The sequence below is a fragment of the Fulmarus glacialis genome, unplaced genomic scaffold, assembly GCF_000690835.1.
Source record: "Fulmarus glacialis isolate BGI_N327 unplaced genomic scaffold, ASM69083v1 scaffold21734, whole genome shotgun sequence".
Taxonomy (NCBI): Eukaryota; Metazoa; Chordata; class Aves; order Procellariiformes; family Procellariidae; genus Fulmarus; species Fulmarus glacialis.
In genome coordinates, this window is record NW_009207719.1 from 35,446 (window position 1) to 59,654 (window position 24,209).

Consider the following 24,209-nt stretch of genomic DNA (forward strand, 5'->3'; position numbering starts at 1 on the left):
GGCATCAGAAGTTGATTTTGTCAGCCTTAACTTCATTGCACTGGGTTGACCAGAATATCATTTGACCCTTATATAACAATGGAGTACTGTTGAACGACCAAAAATTTTGGCTTAATTCACAGCTTAAACTTTGATAAAAAAATTACAAAATAGACTGTTCTATTGGTCTCTGTTCAACTTAAGCAGGTTTTCTATGTTCCAGTGCTAGATGAATCCAAACATGTCCTGCCTGTTCTGAGGTAATATACAATTTGGCAGGACCCTGTAAAAATAATTGCCTTAACAAATGTGGTTTAGAAAGGCAATATTGAAATATTAGATACAAGTGAGGAAAGCAAAATTACACGCACACAGCACTTACCAGCAGTCTAGCCAGGCCAGGAAAACAACTGTGCAGTTTATCAATTTAGTCATCTTTGAGACATTACCATTCCTTGTAACCCTGTATGTTTTTTAAAAAGACATGTTAGATATTGAAAGTATTACTATCACTTCTATTTTTCTGAAACTTACTGCAAAGACAAATTTTCCTCTTTCAATTGGAACTTCAAAAAAAATACCTATTTAACCCAGCAAGCAGAAGGAACCACACTGAAGAGCATCAGTCATTCCTGGATGACCTCTGTAGCCAGTTACATGATTTGCTTATGCTCTGTGCCTGGCAAGACTTCTGTATTTTTTTATGCCCATTTTTGTGAGCATTACTAATTTAAATTCCTCTTCACATTCTAATTCACTACACAAAATATGCATCTACACAAGGCAATCAATTATACAGCCTAGCTTCACTATAAATCTGCATTTTCCAAAGGAATAAATTCTGAATGATTGTTTAACTCATACATAAACTTAAGTTATACATAAATCATTCTGTAAATATAAAATGTAAACAGTTAAAATACTTCTGTGAGGAGCAGCACCATTTTACATGACTATTTAGTAACTGTTCTATATATTTCAATATAACTTTTGTTTAAAAAGTGTATTGAAACCTGGAGCTTCAGTGCTGAAAACTACTGAATGACTTAAAATGAACCATTATTAAGATTTCTGCTACACTGGTCTCATGGTGAAATGAAAGAGATTAATATTAATTTATACAGCACTACTTCTCCCTCCTTTGGATGGCATATATTGCTCACTTAATGCATTAGCTACAGAAATCCTGAGGTTCTCCTACCACTTAATGGTTTTTAGCAATCAGTAACTTTTGGTGGAGAAAGAATAGCTGAAGTTTTGCCCCTATCGCATTCATGTCATTCCCTCTTCTACCCAAAAAGCACTCGCCTTAGTAGACAAAACTAGTAAGAAACAAAACTCCCAAGAATCACAGATTACATTAAAGTATAGCTACAGCGTATTTGTTTTCCCTCTTGGCAGTCTAGACATCCTGGATACACTTAGTTTTGTGTGTACAAAAACAGGCTACAAGCTAGAAATAAACACTTTATTTGCATTGTAATGCATTATTCATGAAGTATCCTCGTGTTTTATGGTCATCACAAGATTTGGCATGCCACAACTCTGCAGAAAACATCGCATTAATTTGTTAAGCTAGATATTTCTGCAGCTTTGAAGATAGGCTTTTCTTTCTTATGTTCGTAAAACCATTCAGATGAGGTTACTTTGCAAAGGACTGTACACTCAAACTCTTTCTCTAAAAAAATTCACTAATTGTTGCTTTTGCTGAAGTATTATAGGCTAATGGCCAAAATAAAAGAGGATTATGTTCACTGCCAGCACCACAGTAGTATGCCCAAAACTAGAGCTGGCTGCACTGAATTTTCTCCCCCTCCACCTGGACACAGACATATGACCAAGCATAAAACTTTGAAGGATATCATGAACAAAACATATGGAATAAATTCTAATTAAAATTGCTTTTGCTGAAGTATTATAGGCTAATGGCCAAAATAAAAGAGGATTATGTTCACTGCCAGCACCACAGTAGTATGCCCAAAACTAGAGCTGGCTGCACTGAATTTTCTCCCCCTCCACCTGGACACAGACATATGACCAAGCATAAAACTTTGAAGGATATCATGAACAAAACATATGGAATAAATTCTAATTAAAAAATTGAAAACCTATAAAATCTTAAATAATTCATTATATGGTAATGACCACAACATTAATATGTGCTTTGATAAAACAAATCTTACAAATTCAGTAAAAAAAGATCAGCAGCATAATAGTAAAGCAAATATGCAGATTTTAAAACCACAATAAAAATTATCAGGTTTAATATTTTACAGTTAATTACAGCAAAAAAAGTGGCTGCTTTTAACACAACTTACAATTTAAAATTACAGCACTTTATGATGAATTCTACGATTATTTTTGAAAAAACACTCAAAAATACCACCAAATTTTAAAGGCGCCCTATCAATGACTAAAAGGACCCCCCTCCCACCCCCCAAAAGACCAAGTAGTCATCTACAGCAACCCAGAGGTCCAGCTGAGTTTTCTAGACTGCTGTCTGTATCAGAGGCCAATGTTGGATCTGTTGACATTGAAGACACATCATTGACAGATGACGATGAAGATGGATGTTGAGAGCCATTGATCATTGCTGCACCTGTGCTATGAGAAACAAAACAGCAAATCAGTTGCAGATACGGTTGCACGGTTCAGTACTTGCATTAGTCTGTCTCTTCCTAATAGTCATTACTTTCCCATGTTTTGGCGAGTTTGAAGAGATGTGTCTCGACCCATCGTCAAAGTAAATAAAACCCACAAGTTTAACATGGGGCTTAATGAATGGTATGCCAAGAACCACAGAACTCACATGACATGATACCTGTCAAATTACAATAAAATGCTAATGATTGAAGGTTAAAAAATCAGAAACAGGTAATACTGCATGAAGCCAGAGCTAAGATATCCTACTAAATGTTGAGAATATATCTACATATTTAGAAAAAGAAAGAAGGGGACTGGTTTTTTCCATCAGATCCTCCCCTTCAGGCTAGGAAATAGCTGGTGTTCAGCCACATTGAATGTATACAATCTCAGATACGCAGTGATTTTTCAGAGTTTGGACTCCAGTGAACTCTGAGGAGAGTCAGCAATAGCTGTCCAACTCTTGCCATCATTTTTCAATAGTGCAAATGGAGTCCTATCAATGGTCAGTCAATGGTCAGATTTTGCTCCAAAATTCAGCAACAGTTTCTGAAAGTGCTCCATAATTTTCCTTTCTGTTTAGAGGGAATATTCAAGGCAGACAACCTAGAAATCCTGTTTCATTACTTAATAAATGTAAGTAGTGGTTATATCTTTATTTGAAACTGCACCAGCTACAGGTTACACATCTAACCAGATGATGGCAATGGAGTACTAGTACATGTTTCTTGATGTTTTTTGAGGATAGAAATGAATGAAGCATCAGTTACATGGGGACAATAATAGAGGAATTTACCTGATTAATAAAAAGAGATATCAACCCCATACTTTCCATTCAAATAAGCAGTATCTCAAAGAGAATTCAAGAGGTTATTGGTCATTTAGGAGCCATATTTTTGAGTTAGGTTACTCTTGGATATCTTGGACAGCTTTAGTCCCTCCTGACCTACAACTCAATGTAGCTTTATACTGTGCTTTTATTGTAACCAACCTAAAGGGGCTGGTTGTCCACGTATAACCCCATTCTTGGTTCTCTCCTCCAGGTCCATGACTTCCTTGTATATCAACTCTGAAAATGCAGAGAGGGGAAGGCAAAAAATGAATTTGCAAACCCAAGACTGGATTGATAATACATCTCCGATTAAAATGTACATTTAAATTTCATAGGTTTATTACTGTTTAGAATTAGTTTTGAACAACAGGCTGTAGAGGCTACAGAACAACTGGCAAGTGATATAAAAATGTACAATTCTTTTCTGTTGGAGCTACAATGGCCTGGCACTCTCAAGAACACACTGACATTGCTCTAAGACTCCTTTGTCCAGGCTGCTTGGGGACCTGAGGTTAAACTGAGTCTTAATGACCATTCAGTTTTTATCAGTGGCTTCTTTGGTACAGATAAACTCTGATCAGCAGAGCTCAAAGGAACAGGTAGCAACAAGCCCAAACAGCATTGCCATCCTCCCGACACACATCTGCCACTAAATGTCCTCAACAACAACATCTAAAGGTCCAGGTCACCATGAAATGGAATACAATATTAGCATATAAGTAGCCACTCCAAATGAAAGCAGCAACTTTATCTTCCAGTTACAGAAGTTCCTCATCCTTAAAAAGGTCAGAAGTGCTTGTAACATGAATCATACACCCCGTGTACTAGAAGGTTTCTAGGCTAATGGCAGCTTATTACTCAGAAAAGACTTCAGCTGTGAATGTACAGAAGTAACAATAGAAGAAAAGGACTAAACATGTTAAATGAGAACTGACTGCCAGAATACTACTTCTTATCTGTCACTGGCAAACTAATGCAATGTACAAACAGTTTGGAAGAAAAAAGCATTTAAGAATTATAATTTCAAGGGCTGTGGGAGTCTCAGAAGTAAACTCCATATTGCTTGAAATACTTACCCTCAGCACATCTGCTTCAAAAGGGAAATAACTTTGCTTGGAAATTCTCTTGATAAGAGAATTTCCACAATTCTCCCTATCTCTGCCTTTACAATTAAAACTCAGTTTCTAATAGAAAGTGGCTTAAAAGTGTGATAGTACTAGATTTTACAGACTTGTTTCCATTACCAGCCAACACAATGAAACTGTCAAAAATGATTCATGAAACATTTTCCTTGCTTTTTTTCCTCTGGGGATAAAAAGGGTATACAGGTCTAACATCCCGTCCTAGACTTTTTCAGTACAAAGTATTAGATTGCTTAATGCACTAAATTCTTGCTTAAATGCAACATTTATAGCCTGCACAGCTCTTTGGATCTGCATTTTTTCTTAGCACTAGGACCTTCGCAATAACACCACACCTTTTAGAAGCAATTTCAAAATGAAGCAGAAGCTTTACAAGCAAATATATATACTAAATATATATAGAAATACACATATTAAACCAGTACTGAACACTAAAAATCATGCTCTTGGAGGTACGAGTCTTACGTCACACTGCGATCCGTTCCACACCTCAACCCCAGCTACTTTCTCAGGACCCCGCAGCTGATAATCACCAGCGTCTCCCACTCCAGCTGTAACCTCACTACCTCGCCCATTACTAACACTCCTTATGGCTGCTTCTTTCAAATCCTCTGCTTGATTTAAAAGAGTATAGTTATTGCTAATATGCTCTTCACTTGAAGACTAGTGCTTCTACTTCAGACTTACATTGCTGCACCTTTTTCAACTGTAACAGTTTGTCCAGAAGAGTTACCCTCCCTAAAAACGCTGCCTTATGGTTTGCAAAAGGTGACTGAGCAGGTCTTAAGTTCACTGCAAAAAACAATTTTTAGTGTCCTGACAATTAAGAGGATGTGAAGCATGACCTATTCCCTTGCCATTCCAAACAGTTTAAGTAAATGCTATTAGGTTGCTCAGAACCACAATAACAGCAATCCTTGGGGCCCAGCCTACTTCCAAAGGCCTTAGTAAACTTAAAATGCCCTTCTTACCTTTCCATTCTTCTATCGTGTGCTCCCTCTCATCTAACTGCTTATCTGGTATCTTTGGTGGAGGCTGAAAAACAAAACTAACTCATGATAAAGCAATCAAAAGGGATACAAACACAGAATGAATGGAAAATGAAAATAAGTGCTCAGAATATGAACCTGATCTAAAAATACTGTATTTACACAGTCATATATTCTCTCATACTTGGACTTGGCCTATATTCTAGATGCTGCTACATGTTTGAAACTTCTTCTGATTAACAGATTTGCTTACATTACTGTAATAATTAAAATAGAAACTGAAGAGTCTGGTAAAAGAGCTCCTAAGTGCAGCTGTCTCCAGCCCAAGCAGCCCTTTTTACCTACTTACTGTTAATTACTAAATTTTCCCTCTAGCTATTATAGATCAGCAGAATTCTAATTGCACCATTTACATCAAGCATCTTTTTCTATTCTTAGTGGGCCATCACCAACCACCTTGCTCTTAAAAAAAATGAGACTTTTCTCATAACCTGAAATTGCCCTGAAATTATTTTTTTAAGAAAAATTTTCAATTAATCCCTTTGTTCATTAGTGTTAACAATTGAAAGCTCAAGATCTTGTACTCAAATTTTGCTGAAATACTTATTTTCTAGTTTAAGAGTACTATCAATTGCTACAACTAATGAAAATATTTCTCTTGCCCAGGAGTAAATACCTCAGAATCCTATCAATGGCAATCAAACCACACTGAAACAACTGAAGCTCAATAAATCAGAACCCTATACAAAAGATTTCAGATGCATTACTACACATCCAGGAGATTATATGCAATTATACATAAATACACACACAGAGATACAGGTACTTCAGTTTGCACCCATTCCTAGTACTATTTCTAATAAACATGTCACTCTATGACACTAAAAATGATTATGGCTCAGTTAAGCTTCTAGTGAAATGTATAGATCATGCAATAATCTTCGTTCAAGCAGTTATATCAAGCATCACAACAAGTGTGCTTTAGTACAGTACCTTCCTAATCAGAGACCTAAAACAAGAACTTACAGCTTCTGCTTCTGATGGATCATACCAAACATTGATGTATGGGTGCTGCAGGGCTTCATCCACAGAGATTCTTTTAGAAGCATCTATAACCAGCATTTTTGATAACAAGTCCCTTGCTTGACTTGCTGCAAAAGTGAAATTTTCCATTTAGACTAGTGCCATATATAGTGCGCATAATACAGTATTTCAAAGCTTATAAGGAGAGGAGACCCAGAGTAAACAAATTCCAGTTTAATATCTATGCAACCCTCACATAATTTGGGGTTTAGGAAAGTGGTCCATTTGATGAAAAAAAAAAATTGAAGAGAGTAACACAGGTGGAAAAGGGGTTGACATGTTTCACTACACATTTTTCAGCATACAGTGCCCCTTGGCGTGACATCCTTATATAAAATATAAGTCAGCTGGCACTACAGCCTTGTCTGGAATAGCAGAGGGCAAGCACCCACTACCTCTCTCTTACAGTTTAGGGGGGGGAAAAAAACTGTCACATACTGTTAGTCACAGAAAATATGGTGCGTCTGTGATTCCACTGAGTAGGTGACTTTTAGAACCAGTAAGTTATTTCAGTAACTACAGGATATCTATGTATTATGAATATAAAAACTTTATTTTCATCCCTAGAGAAAGAAGATCTGCTCTGCCTACACACGTTCTATTCCACCCTCCCCCCACTCTTCTCTAAATCATGTTGGCATCTGACAGTGAGAGGAATATATATATTCACTTTTCTTTACAAAGGTATCTCCAGAATAGGAGCTGTTTCAGAAAAGATGAGAAAGTGAAGGTAAGCATACGCCAGCACATTCATCCACTCCCACGATATAAATATTGTAATATTTAAATCCTTAGCGGGATGATTTTTTAGTGAACAAAACCAAAATACATTTCCGTTCAATACATCACAGTTTTAAAACTTTTAAAATATACAACACACAGAAGACAGACCTTACCTTTAAGCTTATTGTGTTCAGAGTCAGCTGGGAAAAGGACATCTGGAAAAAGTTTTTCAAAACTATATCCAGCATATTTAGGTCTGTTCTCCACATAAGTTCGGACTGTAGGCTGTAACTTCTTCATAAATTCAGGGCATGGTGTTCCTAGCTGCTCTATAACTTTATTCCATTGATCAATATCTAAGGTTATGCAGCTAAGAAAAACACTGTGTCTAATTTTCAGCTAGAAAGTTATGTTAAAACCACATGAAATAACCAATAGAGAGAAAACAAAGAAAATTACAATAAAATATCAAGTTCATCATCATTAATTAGGACTACCTTCTTAGAGAAAACAGTGAAACAAAGCAAAACTATGATAAAGTAGTAAAGGCAACATGTATTTTACTCAAAATCATAATTAACTAGCAAAGGATATACTTCTGAGAAACAGAGAAAATTAAAAGAATCACAAAATGTATTAAACAAATTTAAATAAAGTATTGTTTGGGTTCTGGGGAAGAACTCACTTCCTGATCTGAACACGTATTCACAGTAGTCAAGCTACTACACATCCCCAAGGCACTCGTGAGAATTACCCTGTGTAGGTGCTCTGTCCTTCGTTCTCATCCTGATGCCTCAGCCCAGTCCTGGACTCTCCCAAGTTAACGATCTCTTACTAACGACATGCAACCCTGAGCACCAGTTGGCACATCAAGGATGAAATCTTGGCCCACACAGGTCAATGACAATTTTGTCAGGGACTTGAATGCAGAAGTTAGAGTTTCAAGGACATGTAAGGAACATCTTAATTGAAAAGTTTACACAAGTTAAAGGGGAGATTGATCAGTTCGCAGCAGAGGAATTTAGTACATGTTACTGAATTAAAAAAAGCAATGTTTGGCTCAGGAATTCCTAGTTGCAGATGGTTAGCTACTGGGAGAGAGCTCAAATAAAATTTTATGTATGCTTATCTCATTAATATATTCTCCCCAACAACTTCTTTTTGGCTACCGTCAAAGACTGGATACCGGGCTACCTAAACCTTCGGTCAGATGTAGCAGGCCCCCTCCTATGTTCTTAAAACTTAGCAGCAGACCTTTATGTAAGGATTGTCAAGCTCTACAGTGCATTAGTACAGGTCTTGGAAAAAAAGTGTTTACATTGTATGGCACTGAGGCTAAACTGAAAAGCCATGCTAGCAAACCAGACGCATAAAGCTAAGCACGGTGCAGCTCATGCAATGACAGAGCTGTGTGAAAGTAAGGATGCCCTGGATCTCCTCACTCTGCCTCAAAAATCTTCACCCAATCTTCACCCCTAAATGGTACTATATCAATTATTAAACAGTTAACCTGCAGCAAAAGCAGGAAAGGTTTCTGATGGCATCTAAAAAACTGGAGTGTAACTACTAGTAAAACAGATCAGATGCCAAACTCCAATTAGATCCACTAATTGTAGCGATGATCCAGAGGCTTCAGCTCCATTTGCTTGGAGCAGACCCTTTGTCTGAAGTATTGTTCCCAGGACAACCCATACAGACACCAGCAAGCCATTCACGGAATAGAAAGACAGAAGTGCCAGATATTTCTGCAAGCTCTTTGCAGGATCATTTCTGCATACAAAAATATAAAACTCCAGAGTGTAACTAATGAAGATGGTTAGGAATTTTTTGTAAACATTTCCTATATAATGTAATTAATAACAACTGCTAACACGCTAGGATACTAAACAAGATTAGTAAGTTATTACATAAAACATCACTTAAACACAAAAAAAACTGTCTTAAATGTGACAACATCCAAAAGCAATGGATAGACACTATATTAAATTGGAAAAAGAAAAAAAGAGGGAAAAAAAGGAAAAAGAAAAAAGGAAAAATAAGCCTCTTTGCCCAAGTGGTATTTTGTTCATCTTGCTTACTATTAATCTCTCAAGACAGTCATACACAGTAATGCTGTGTTGTGGGTTTGCTTTACATGGTATAACTGTAGACATTTTTGCAGCTTCCTGGAATCAAAAACTACGCACTTGCAAATTGTATTTTGAAAAGGCAGTTTAAAACCAGTATTTTAAAAATTAGAACCACCTTAACTTGCAACTATATTGCTGCAGTATCTTTTGACCTTTTACAACTACATCCTAGGCCAAAGGTAAGGATACGATCTGTACCAGGAAATAAAACACCACCTTTGATCATTTCTCCCATGATGCACCCAACTGACCAAATGTCAACTGAAAACAAAATGCAATGATATTAACATAAAAGATAGTTGTTAAAAGAAAGTAAATAAAAATATCAGACACACACACATGAAGTGACTATAAAAAGCGTGTGTAATGAAAATGAGTGAAGGTGAATGTATGCTAACTACAGGACCAGCAGAGACTATGTCCTACTGCTAGGTGCAGCCTGAATATAAATGAAGTTCTTAACAATTTTTTCAAGTGTATCACAGGAAAAATCCATGTTCATTTAATAAAAAAAAATTGTACAATACGCATTTTCATGACACAACATCAATAAAAAGGTTAATCACTTCCTAACTAATTCAACCTGCTGCAGCAGCACAAGGATACAGTCCCTTCCTGGAAAGAGGATTTTGTGGCAAACCATTTCGCCCATAATGCACCCCACAGACCATAAATCCACTATGTTTGTAGCACAAAAAGAAGGAAAAGCAAAGCAAACGGTCATTTAAAATTAAAAGAAGCATAACATGACTGCATCCTATAAACTGCAGAGACAGCACAGGAAGAAGAGCAAGTCTTTATATTAATCAATGAAAACACTTTAAAATACACCATATATAAGGATTAGCTTTTAACTGTCTCAAATATAAGGCAGAAAGACATCCTTTTGTGTAACATAGTGCTAGAGCAAGAACTAGAGCAGAGAGACAGAGAGAGAGACACGCATGAATCAAGCAAAGTAAAGCCCTTCTCCAAGCTCTGAGGCTTGCAAAGCTACTTCTGCCAATAGACCAAATTGGAGCACCAAAGATAACTTAATTTCTTGAAAGTAATTCCATTGTAGTTGTAGGAATAATTTTAAAAGTAGTAAACTGACCTTTAAAAATACTGTGTATCTAAACAGTTTATACTTTTAAGAGGAGAATTAATTGGTTATTACATAGGAATTAAAATCTGCCATCAAGTATTTCCTAAAAGTCAGATTACCATGCATCTCTCTCTCCCTTTAAATAAAAAGCAAACACAATCAGTAAAAGATCACTTAGAATTTTAGAGGATCAGTTAATGACAATATTAGTATGCTCCTAAAAGATTTTCAGTTAAAATTATTTGTTTAAAAATATTTCTCCAGTTACGCTGAAATAACATCTTATACAAAAGAAAAACTCAAAAGCAATTTTTTTTGGTATGAAATACACATTTTCTACATTACCTTAAAATAAACCACTCGGAAGACATACTCAAAGATGCAGAAGTTTACTTTTTACAGGTATGTCAGTTTCTTTTGTGGTTGCTTTCAGAGATACTGTTAACTCTGTATGCAAAATTTTTCTTTAAGTCGTAATAATGAATTTGTATTATTATGAATACTTTTACGTCAAACACGACACTGGAATTTCAATTAAGCACATAAAAAGGGGATTTAAATGAGAACAATCGTATCCTAAAAATCACATGTAAAAGTTCTGAAGGAGCTCAACAATGTCAAGCAAACAATGTTGCTTCTTATTGAAAATATTCCTTCCCCCTTGCTTACAAGTTCCTCTAAAATAGTATCTAAATCATATGATAGGAGATCATAGTTGTACATATTAATAGGTCAAAATTAAGGGCCTGGTTCATTTAAAAAATGATTGTCAACATTTTATGATTAGTGGTTTTTTTTCTTTAAGAACTCTTTTCAAATACTTAAGTAAGTATTCTTTGGCTTAGAGACCCCAAGATTTGAAGCCAAGTTTTGCATTTGACTTTCTAAATAAAATTCTGAATATTGACTTTTTTACCTGCAAAACAATCTGCTGCCATGACAAAATATACCCAAATCTATTGTAATCAGTTTGTGTCCAACATGATAAAAACAATGCCCGTAATTGCATGGAGAAGTCTGGGAAGAAAAATAACATGAGTCAATGACTTATCTTCATGCCTCAGAAGACAAATTACTTCAGAGGCGAAGAAAAACACTGGAAACCGTTCTTCTGGTCACCCTACAAAACCAACCTTGTGATGTTTGGGGGTGTTTTGGTCTGCCGCTTTCATTAATCAAACAAAACCTGTCTCTTTATAGGTCTCTAACTTTTTTATGAAGCTAGACTAACTTGTAAACTGAGGACTGCTCCTGTGAATACTTCTGTAGAAGACTGAGTAAACTCTTATTACAGATTTGAAAAATCTTTTTAAAAACCTACTGCTTGTCATACAGAGCGTATTTTATTCTTAAAAACCCTGTTTGGAGTGAACTGACTATTTTCTATAATTCTAAGAGAAAAAATACCAAGTGAAAGTGAAGTTCAAACCCAGTGTACATACTAGGAAACTTAAAAGTAGTAGTTTCAGAGGGTTTGGGGCTTTCCTTGCTTTTCAGTGCTTCCTTCCTGATAGTTATGCACATAACTGCACATAAATCTAAATATGTTACGGTACGTGTGCACGAACAGTTCTGATGTCCTTCAGTTCTCAATTTCTTGAGTTTGCAAGGCCTGGTTTCTTAATGTAATATACACAAATGTGCTTTATCTCCTCCAGTATCAAAACCTATGTAGAAGTTAACTCTATCATCAGTTTGTTTGGGATCTTTGCTAGTTTTAAAACAATTAAAGAATTCATATGCGCGTAGTATGGTACCAAAAGACTACTACTCTGCAGTATGTATCTCAGTCATCAAAACTTATATTGCAATCCTCCCACGTAAAAAAGGCACTGAAACGGCATAAAGCTGCCAGATGACCCCCGTTCAATTAAAATAAATGTTAATGTTAACCATTAGTTAGTTGTCAATTTTCAATATTTAACCCTAAATTAACTTTTAATTTAGCTATGGGTTTACAGGGCTAAAATAGGCATCAATGCTAACAGGTGATGATCCTGGACAGCCCACGGTTCTTACTGTAAGTACCTCCTTTCCAGCTGCCTCCCTCCCCTCTGCAGCCCTGCCTCCCTGTCAGGGGAGCTCCACATGAGGAACTCATCAGGCAGCGACTGAGAAGAGTAACAGTGCATGTAAATAGCCTTTTAATGACAACAGTACGTATGGAAATGCAGATTGTCTTCTGACTCAGTTAGCCAACAGATTTACTTTTACATTCTCCAAAAGTGTCATTCTCAACTCAACGACCATGCATTTGGCTTTGGGGAAGATGTGATAGTTTTTCATATGAAAGTAAATTTTTATTTATATTCTGCTGCACAACACAATTCACACTTGCTTAAGGAACAGGATTGTCACTAGCATGACAGGGTGCTCTAGAACACAATCTATTTAACTCCAATAATAACCTAAGCAATATTTTAGTGGAAAGAATGTTTCACACTTTTGCAACTCAAAATTACTTAATATTTAAGAGAACAATGTAAACTGGGCAAGCTAAGTCAGAAAACTTGTGACTTCCATTGTACCAATTCTTTCTGTAAGGCAGCTGTGTGACTCAGACTACAGCTTTAGCTTCTTTTATCTAGTGTTTCTTAACTGGCCCATGTAAAGTCTTGAGGAAAAAAAACACAAAGACAAACTTAAATATATGCTTTCTACAAAACTTCAGCAGTTAAAAAAACAACTTCAAGCTTGCTCCACTCAACATCTGACTTATGGGAAAAGTAGCCAACCATGGAGGCCATTTGAAAGAACGTACATCCTCTCATGCTCATTAATGATCCAAACAGAAATAAAAACCACAGCCTTGCAGAAAAGATCTGTTCTCATTCCTTTGAGCTGGCTTCTTTCATTGTCAATACCGATTGTCAAGAAGTTATTCTTCTTGGCTTTTATAAACAACAACAAAATCAACTCTCTATCGTTTACACACAGCAGCTATCGTTTACACACAACCTGAAGTCACTGGCCCTAATGTTACGCAGTTGCCAAGGAAGTTTGCAGGCTGTATTAAGGATCCTGAAGAGCCGAGCACGCCCCAGTTGTCTCAGTAACCCAAGAAGCCATGCCGCACATCACCAGGAGACAGCTAACAAAGCCTCAAGCGTCAGGGCATCTCACGGGCCTTACTGAAGGACTAATCAATAGAGGGTTTAAAATACCTTCAGCAAACGGTGACCTCTGTGCACTGCGCCTGCCTGAGGCGGAAACACCAAGTGAGCTGAACTGACCACAGCAACAGTGGATCAATGAAATGGCAGCAGAATTGGGGCCGCTCAACAGAATTTCAGGAACGACATGTTACTTTCTTTGGTTTCCTAAAGGATACTAGCTGCTTCATTCAGAAGATGCAATGTACTTGATCGTGTGTTTCCCTCATGCTGTATCCTTTCCGTATTGTTTTGTAGAAGATACTGAGAGAAGAAGGGCCACAGAGGAAGTACAAAGAGGAGGGAAATGTATGCAAGCAGAGGGAAACAAATTTCCTTGGGATTCGTCATGGACTTCAAAGAATCTATGATGCTGCATGACAGTACTCTCTGCATTCTTGTCTCAAGTAGTAGCGTTTAAGTCCCTACATCCTGAAAGGCTATACTGAATATAGTTATTTAAACATTAAATTTAGGACACACATTTACTGATGAATTACAATTTACATCCTCATCAGGAATAAAGTCAGGTGAAGGTATATCAAGGTACATACCACATATTAAGAAAATATATTTCCAGTTCTTCCTGGATGAAACCTCATCTACCAAGCAAGTTATTTAAATTTTTAAACAAACAAGGCCCTCAATTTCTTCTCCTATTAAATGCAAACATTTCTAATGGGTTGAGTTGAATAAACAAATTGGTGTATCCAGAATCTGCATTTTGGTCACAAGGCTAATTTATAAAATTTCTACAGCTTGAAAAAAACATTAACATGTAAAATGTGGTGTGCCAAACAAAAAATAAAGCTATGCCAAAGAAAGACTATATTTGCTGACCGTTTTCTTTGTATCCCATCCCTAGGATGACCTCTGGTGCTCTGTAGTAACGAGTCACTACATAAGGCGTCATCATAAAACTAGTTCCTGCAGTTCTGGCCAGTCCAAAGTCAAGAATCTTCAAAGTGCAGTCTGACTTTACTACTATATTACTGGGCTTTAAATCCTTTAAAAAGAAACATCATATATGACTGCTAAGACAAGCACAAAGTACTCTGTGGTTCACATTTTTAAAAGATAATACTGCTAACATTAAACCCCACATATACAACTAGGTTATTGCTATAACTGCAGTTTCTTTTCCCCATGCATTAATTCATGTGCATTCAGCAGACTACAGAATTAATTCCCTTATTGCGCTTGTAGATTTACATAGCAATTAAAGAAGGAAAATACAACCAGCGTTACAAGATATGTTAGCAATGTTTGAAATAAATTGAGGTTAGTAAGAAATGTTAGCTCTCAGGAAAGGTCTAGAAACTGCTCACTGGAACAACGGTTATTACTACGATGCAGAACAAAAGTAACATGACAATTGCTTAAATCATTTGATGCAATAATCGTCTTGATACAAGAATTATTAAAATTATAACATGAATGTAAGAAGTAAAAGGTTTCTTTGCTAGTTGAGGCTGCATTTCCTCTTTTGAACCAATGCAGACGTTTCTCTGAACGGGAAGGGAATCCCCATGCTCACACAGATTTAGTTTCCCATTGAGGATTTGGTTTTTTACTAATTTTGGCGACCAAACCCAAAAGGGCACCATTGAAAAACTGCCAGAAATTAACACAATCGTTAAATTGGAGTGGAAAATGCCCTGATACAGCTTCAGATCATCTTAGTTAGAAACTTAGTAGCTGTATTCTCTTCACTTAAACCCTAAAACCACATTGACAATAGTGGCTTTACAACATCTATTTATATGGACACTACACAGGCATACTCGGTCATTATCTCAGGAGGATCTTACACACATCTGAATGTCACAGAGCAAATATTACAGAGTAACTTCAGAATAACTTTGCCGTCACAAAATCATTCATAGCACATAGGCCGACACAGATAAGGCTTGGATCCTTTCTGCCAACACTCTACTAAGATTAACAAGAGAAAAACCCGAGATGTGGCAGAGGACTCCAGCATTTGAGCTGCAGGCATTTGATAAGTAGCCCTATCTTTCACTGTTTCATAAAGACTTAAAAGTGGCTATCTGCAAGATATACGTGGTTTCCATTTGTACTTGTATAGCTTTCAGCAAACTCCTCAGAAAGCTAAGAAAGCTGCATTAAAGACAGAGAGGAAACCATAAAGAGGAGTTCCAGAACAATAGAATTTTAATGGATAATTAAAAGTCTTGCATACTTACATATTCACACACGCACTTCCAAATCACACACACAAAGACCCAGCAGACAACTTTGGCTTAAAAGATTCTCAAACGCCACGAATGAATTCAAGTATTATAAGGCAGTGCAGCTATTTAATATGCATGTTTCAGATTCTGCTACAATCCTGTTTATTATGAGCTTTATTTTTGCACACTTCTATTATCTGGAGGATGTTCACTGCAGAATCCCAGGTGTATGCTCATAGTATTAACTATACTCATCCTCCCCAAAGCTGCATGATTAACACCGAAAATGTTAAGAGATCTTTCCTTTGCAAAGAAAAATCACTACGAGGACAAAAAAGCAAAAGGTTACAGAGTACTGTCCATCCTTAATTTCTGAACATCATGTAGTTGTCATGAAGTCTAGGAACATGTAATTTGGAATACAGAACTGTCCTTCAAAATGATGGAGGTGAGAGTTGACTTACACTGCATCCAAATTCATGCAGAAACAATACCTCTTATGTTTTAAATAAATAAGGACTCAAAAGCTCCTCTAAGAGTGATCAAGTTAGGCTGTATAAATATATCCAGAACCTATAGCAGAATATATCTTGCCTAACCTTAAAAACGTAAAATGTCAGTGCCTAAAAATCAGAGATTATTCATGTCCGTCTCCCCACTAATCAGACAGGGAGAGAGGGGCATCCCTGGAGGGTAATTCAGGGCTTTTATAGACTTTTCCCTTTCTAAAGAAAGATTTGTGTGAAGGGCTTCCATAATTAGGCACCTTTGTTAAGTGCTCAAAATCAGGCAGAATACAATGTTTCAGAGCCTCCATGCAAGACTAATGAGACACTTTGTGTCCTTCAGCAAGTCAGTAAGGCACAACTCTGAAACGCTGATCATTCATCCTCCTCAGATTGCAAAATATAAACGAACCTGTACTTCTACGCTTGCTGGAAACTCTGTCTCTGCAAAATGTTTTGAACACAGTAATGTTCACTTGCCAACATCTCTTAAAGCCAGTGTAAAGCTATAGCCAAATCTTTACCAAGATGAAATCTTTATCCACTGATGTGGCAGCTAAGTATGCCCCCTACAACTTCTAGGTGAAATTGTCTGAAACTCTGTGTGTTTGATCTCTGCCTTGTTCCATGCCTCTAGTTTGCTATGAAAAAAACACTTACTTCTATGGCAGGTAGTATCCAGTGCTACAGGCACATCTACAGATTGTTGTAATTTCATTCAGTCATTCAGCAAGCTTTGAAAAAGTTACTGAGATGCTGAGATTATCGCAGCTGTGTTAGAAGCTGAAGAATGCAGTTAAAAACCATGTGAAACTACCAACACCAAAAAAAGCTTAAAGCTTTAGAGGACACTAAAGTAGTACACTAGATTCATAGCAAGAATGCTCCATGGGCAGTCACAGTAGTGCAGACTATGTTTAAGGAGTAACTAGTTTCAACAAAGTAATTAGCTTTAGACATTAAGGACTGGGCTGAAAGCCCAGGAGAGTGATATAAAGAGTTACTATTGCAGCCACATGGTCTATATGAAATATGTCCCTTTTCAAAAATACCCTCCTTGTCTTCTAAGGTTTTGTTTAACTTGTTCCACAGAGAAACAGGATTTTGATACTTTACACCTTGAAGTATAAAGGCGTAACGCACACAGCAGGTAAGTAATGCAAATGTTTTGCCTGAACATACTTAATCATCTAACAAAGTCTGAGAAGAAGCTGTCAGCTGAAAATCTACCATGAAGACATGCAAGTGAAATGTATCTGCCCATGTCCTTCAAAAGCATTCATGCATACATTTGTTACTATTTACATAGCAATTGTATCTATAGTCTCTTTGGAATAGGTTATCCCTGTACGTCATGTTACTGCACAATATGAAGCATTTCAAAGGCTTCACCCATATTTACAGAGGCAGGAATTCTATCCTCAAAGCTGTCTTTACTCCTGCCAAACAACTACCTAAGTAGTTACTTCTTTTTGATAAATGTACGAATGTCTACATTTATCCATGACTTCTACAGGCTCAAGGGTTTGATGCCCGCTTTATAGGAGTGCAAACTGCTCTTGATGCAAGTGAATTTTTAGAAGCTCCCTCCTGCCTGCGCAGAAAGATCCACAGAGAGAGACACTGTCACGTTACCTACTCTAGCACGTCCATACAATATGCAGTTTTCCAAAAATAAAACAGACCTAGGAATACCCACAGCATTAAACTTGCATACCTAAGTACTGAAGAGACCAGTGAAGCTGTGTACAAAACCATTATTTCAATCCCGCGGGCGCATGCATTAGGACACAAAGGGCTGCATAATATCAGTCATACACAATATAATACCACAACTGTGGTAAGTGAAGTATCCTAGTTTTGCCTATCATTCCCAGAATAATGCAAGAAGCCCACCGACTTGTCTCAATGCCCACATGCACACCAAGAAGCACAGGGTGCAATGCCTGGTTGCAGGTGATGCTTCTGCCTACCCTCCCTTGCCCATCTCTTTCAAACGCAGCAGTTCAGGGCAGATTGCACGCAAGAAGGAAGGCTTCAACCTTCCCTCCCTGAGCTCCTCACTGGAATGAGGCAGCTGATGAGTACTAGAGCTAGCTGAGCAAAAGGAAGCAGCATTTGGCCATTTAAACCGTATTCTCTATACAAACAATTGTCCCAGTTCCCTTGAGGGAAAAACAGCAATACTGAAAGGGAGTGTCATACTGCCAGATCCAGCTTGCAGGCCATTCAGCACCCCTCACAATGAGGTAGACTACTGAACTGGACAAGCATCATAACATAGCAATTCTTGTGGTAGCACACTCAGAACTGCCATTCGTGATTTACTTTGCTGCATACATCATCTGTGAGGAAGACTATGGAGTAATGACTGAAAGTATCACACATGAATAAGTTTAATTATATCTTCTGCATCATTTCAGAAATGAAAACTTTTAAAACTCTCTAAAAAAATTACAATGAAAAATGTAGCACTGTAGAAATACAAGTTTATAATTTCCCAAAATAGCGAGATTATATTTGAAAAGTTATAACTAGACAATCTCAAGCAATTTTTACACTATATACAAATATACATGAGATGTTCAATTGGAACAGGCAACCTTAAATTCAGAATTTCTTGACTGGATTGCAGTACACACATGCCATTTAAAAAGCAGTAGTCAGTTTTGCCTGTGGGCAGTCTGAGTGAATGCTCTGTGACACACAGGTGCACGGAAGTTCCACTTACGGGTCTTTATCATCATCTGTTTATCTGGAGACTTCAGACATTTATTCATTACTCTGCTAGTAAAAGAGCAGAAATAAAATGGGCAGTTCTTTCAAAGATGGGATTTCAGGTTTGGTTACCAAAACAATAAAGGCAGAGACGCTTTCAGATATTCTTTCCTGCCATGACTACTAGAATAGAACATTATATAGAATTAGAAGAGGTAATGCAACTCACTGCAAAAATCTTTATTTACTCTGTGCAGATTATTATCAAATCATCCAAACATTCAAAAGGTTCATTCCAGAATTAGAGTGGAAAAAGGTAAGTGTGATGATTTCCTTTCAGCTTTCTCTCTCTGCCTGTGGGACAGGCTATGGATCACCCTTTGTGCTCCTATTTCTGAATTTTTTCTGTCTTTTAAATACTCAAAGCAAAACCAGGTGCAACGCAAAACACACACAGTTAAGTTCACTTACCCTATGTATAATTCCAGCTGAATGAAGATGTTTGATGCCACACAGCATTTGATAAAGAAGATAGGACATTCGTTCATGGTCTAGCTCCATCTGAATCACTTGGCAGAGATTTGCATCCATGAGTTCCATCACTATGTAGCTTATGAAGCAAAAAAAAAAAAAAAAAAAAGTACTTCATCAGATAATACTGCCATTTTATTGTATTCTTTCCCTTGTTTATCTTTCTGCATGAATATTTTTTAAGTTAATTCTCAGCTTTAGTTCAACTCAGACTTACACGTCTTGAAATTCTTCCAGGGATTTTTGTGGTGTGAACACATTCAGTAGGCCGATTATCTGTAGGAAGGGGGAGAGTAAGTATAATCGCACCACAGCAATAGCAAAGTTGCAAAGTCAACATTTCAAAACCGATACCCGATATTCTGATGCGAACCTCCTGGTATACATTGAAGCTCAAGATGCTCAGCAGCTCAGCCAGGCCTAATATGCTGTAATAGATGCTAATGATTTTAGGAAGAGTATTTTTCCTCCACAAATCACATAATCTAAAGACACTCAAGATGATATTCAAAGCTTAAAACCTAAGGAAGTTAGTCAATCTTCCCCTATCTCCTACCTTCAGTTTGAAGAGAGCTGGTAAGACTTTTATTGCATAGGAGGAAAAATAAAATTAAAAACTGACAAAGACTACCTAAGAGATACCACTTTGCCATTGACAGAGATGAAACAACAAGTCCCCCCAAAGGGGAAAACAGATTCTTGGAGCTGCTTTAGGATATTTCCCAGTTGCTAAGAATGGATGGGATGTGCAGAAACAGGTCAAGCTACTATTTATCAAGAGTCAGGCAGGCTTGCAATAGTTTATCATCATACAAATTATGCTATTAGGTAAAACCTCCTTCAGAGAATCCACATATAAACCATATCTGCTTTAGAAAAAATACAAAATTTTCCCAAGTAGTTAAAAGACAGAGTAAGTCTTCTATGACTCTCTCTGTCCCTAGCAGCCAGCGGGAATTTTATCTTGCTGAAGGGGGATTAAGAGGGCAGGTGAGGAAGATGGCACAGAGCTGTTGCTGAAGGAAGAAAATGGCCAATACCAGCCCTCTGTAGTCCAACTGTGATAAATTTATCACTTATTCTCTCCCCATTTCTGTGATCTCGTCTACTCCAGAGCTTCTTAAGCATCAAACAGTTCCTGTTGTCACAGTATGAGATTCCTAACCCATGCATGCACCAGGAAAAAAAAAAAAAAGTTACAGCCTATTTTCCCTCCTATTTGTCTAGCAGAAGCAACAGAAACAAGGATGCACTTACCACTCACAGTATTCTTATTTGCCAGCTGCCTGTAAAATGTAGCAATGTAACACTGACTCCCTTCCTGCGTTTGAAAGGGGTATTTAAAGATTGGGCAGGTATTAAAACTAGCCAGTAATAGCTCTTCTGAAAGATCCTTCTGTACTTGTCATGGAGACACAGCCATGCGATGAAAATCTCTATAATCTACAGAGGATGCCATCCTCTGAAGTCACTTTTAAGACTTTTACAAAGAATAACCTTCTAGTTAATTCTTTAACATTTAAAGCAGGACACTGCACTTACATTTTTGTGATTAACACACTTCATAAGAACAAGCTCTCTGTAGGCTCTTTTAGCGTGGGTTTGGTTCTGAAATGGTCGGCTTAACTTCTTGATTGCAACATTTCGTTCAAGGATGGCATCATAAGCTGCACTGTAATTAAAAATAACATTATTACATCTCAGTGTCAAGGTCCATTAAGCTGTGGCAGTTGCCACCTTTTTCAGATACCTTGTATCATGTCTGCAGATAAACCAAATTTCCAGTATTGTTCAGCTTTAGGGAGTGTAATAGTAAAGCGCTCTTATATGCTGAACGATTCAAAATTTAGAAATGTTTCCCAGCTTCGTAGTACTAACACATGACAATCTCCACAAAAAAAATGCACAATCTCTGCTTCCTAAAATACCTTACTAAAGATACTGCGCTCTTGCCACTCATTAGCACTCAAGAACAGACCACCTAAAAAAGATCCAAACCACTTCAAACATAAAAAGCACATCAATTTTATGTAAAATCTTCACACTGAAAGGAGGGAAGAAGGATAGAGGAAAAGCAGATTATACAAAGGCCTCATGCTTTCACTTATGCAGTTGCTTAATACCCTCAGGACACTGAGAGCATCAATGTCAAGATAAAACAAAAAAAAAAAAGTTAGGAAAGCCTTAACATCTTGATGTCGCTGGCTTTTACTTGGTAAAAAGGAAGAATAACATTTTGTTTGCAGACTAATGCCAAGATTGTCGTATGATTCAGTGACACACGCTGTTTAACTGACAAAGACTGTTACTGGGGACAACTCCCAGAAGTATCACATTTCCATGACAGGAAGGCACGGATTTTCTTTCCTGTAAGAGGTAATACAACAGCTGACTGCCGTGCAGACTCAGGAAATATTTATCAGTTACTAAAAAAGCCTTAGCAGGGAAAATAGTGTTTTCTTGTCTCTTATCAAGAATGGTACTCAAACCTAATGAAGAACATCTGCCAGTAAACAGTCAGGATCTACTAAATCCAACTAGCTACTTTAAAAAGCTATGTTGTCTATATAGTATGTAGGCTTGAATGATTTTTTTTTTAAAAAACATCGTCAAAACCTCTAGTCACTATTGAAGAAAGAAAAAATGGGAACAACAAATACTGGTAGCTTCCTTCGGTTTACATTTTCCCCCACCTACCCCCAAGATAAGGAATATCTTATGAAAGAGTGGCAAAGAGGTGGCCAGGAAAGATTGCCAACATGGGACTCCTGTACCAGTATTTAAACTTCTGCATCCCCAGTATGTAATGGTAGCCTTAGAGGCTGTTTCAGTATTAGATATGGTTGAACCCTTAGGCCATCTGCTTAATATTCCTCCAAATCAAATTGGATCAGTTTAAAAAAAAACCAAAAACCACAAACCCAAACAAAAATACCCCAAAAAACCCCAACCCAAATCACAAGAATTACACTTTATCTCCTCCAGACATGGGCAAGATTTAACCACATAAGCACTCCAGTCCTCAGGATAATCAGAGTAGTTTAACTAAAAAGGCTTCAATTACCACTAGCAGCAATTACAGAATGACACTAGAACAACTGCATGGTCACTTTTTGGACCTCAGCTCTGGGCAGGGCAGTAGATTTGGAAAACAGGCAGTAACATATGACTGGGAATCAGAAGAACAGTGATAACACTGAAAGCTTTTGCAGGCATTTCTGTAGCAACTAAGCAGACTGTAGTCAAACAACTATCTACATCCTCCTTATATTAACACACATGCAAACAAAATTCAGATCAGTTATTCTGCTGCTGCTACTTGCAGACCAAATAATCTTAACAGCAGAAGTTACTATTTCAAAAACAATTCTTTCCAGAGTACTGGCCTTCAAGTTTTCATTTGCACTAAGCACACTATTTTATTATTAACCCAGCTAAAACACAAATATGAATTAAAAACACACCCGTACCACACATTCTCTAAACACTTGATCAAGACAAGACCAAGGCAGTAAAGAGGTTACAGGGAAAAGTGTTTGAGAAGATTATGGTTTTCTCTACCTTTCTCTTCCCTGATGTTTCTTTTGTATTTTTATGTCCCTGGATAGCATCTTAAGACTTACAATAAATTGGAAAGTCTGCAAGTTTCTGTGCTATCTACATCCTTCTCTTGAAGGAGCTCTCAAGAAGCTTAAACCAACATTTATCTTTGGGGTAATGTCACTGAACAGGAAACAGTGCCTACAAGCAGCTAGTTGTCACCAATCTTACATCAATCGGACACTCTTCAGTCCACACAGCAGAACTCTTATTCAAAGAATTATATTGTCAAGTCATATTTTCCTAAACTGCATCAGGTATTTACACATTACAGGCAGCATCACAAATGCTCACTAACTGGTATCAGGGACTAGTCAGATTGTGAAACTAAGTGAAAAGGCCCCTAACAAACCATTTCAAGAAGTAAAACCATTCACAAGCATCAGCTATTATATAGAGAGTATTTCTGGCTTTTGTTTCACTGTAAGTAGTGTGGCTTAGGGTTAGGATTAGTTTCTTCTTCCAGTTTTTTCTCCCCCCGTTAATTTATGGGACTCAGCACAGCTGGTTGAATTTGCACAGAAGGGCATCGGTGTGGAAGCAGGAAAGGACATAGGTCAAAAAGCAACAGCAACAGCCCTTGCTGTGGAAAAATGGCTAACTATTGCTGTTGCCATTTTGCACGTAAAAGGTAGTTCTCCACACTCCTACTCAGTAACATACAACAGTTGAAGGACTCAGAAAATTCTATCAAGGGAACCTAAAAGTACATTTAAATTTTAAAGAAACCTTACCATACTATCCCTTGTGCTCCTGATCCTATTGGTTTTAAGTTTTGATACCGTTTCAATACAGTGAAAGTAGAATCTCCAATTTCAACACTGTAGAAATTGTTGTCACGCTTGCTTCTGCTCATGGCGGCAACTTACTTAGATCGCTTCATCCAATTTTTGCTTCTGG

General features: G+C 37.3%; 1 protein-coding gene across 1 annotated transcript; it reads right to left on the reverse strand.

The window, feature by feature from the left end:
* Positions 1-1,433: 1,433 nt before the first annotated feature.
* Positions 1,434-24,209, reverse strand: MAPK8 (mitogen-activated protein kinase 8). Its single transcript, XM_009576245.1, has 12 exons — positions 24,044-24,209; positions 21,252-21,381; positions 19,927-19,985; positions 19,650-19,788; positions 14,600-14,765; positions 9,710-9,781; positions 7,565-7,747; positions 6,612-6,736; positions 5,568-5,631; positions 3,614-3,691; positions 2,011-2,578; positions 1,434-1,798 (listed from the first exon to the last, which is right to left on the reverse strand). The coding sequence occupies exons 1-11, from the start codon at positions 24,163-24,165 to the stop codon at positions 2,433-2,435; spliced, it is 1,284 nt and encodes a 427-aa protein (XP_009574540.1). The 5' UTR covers positions 24,166-24,209; the 3' UTR covers positions 1,434-1,798; positions 2,011-2,432.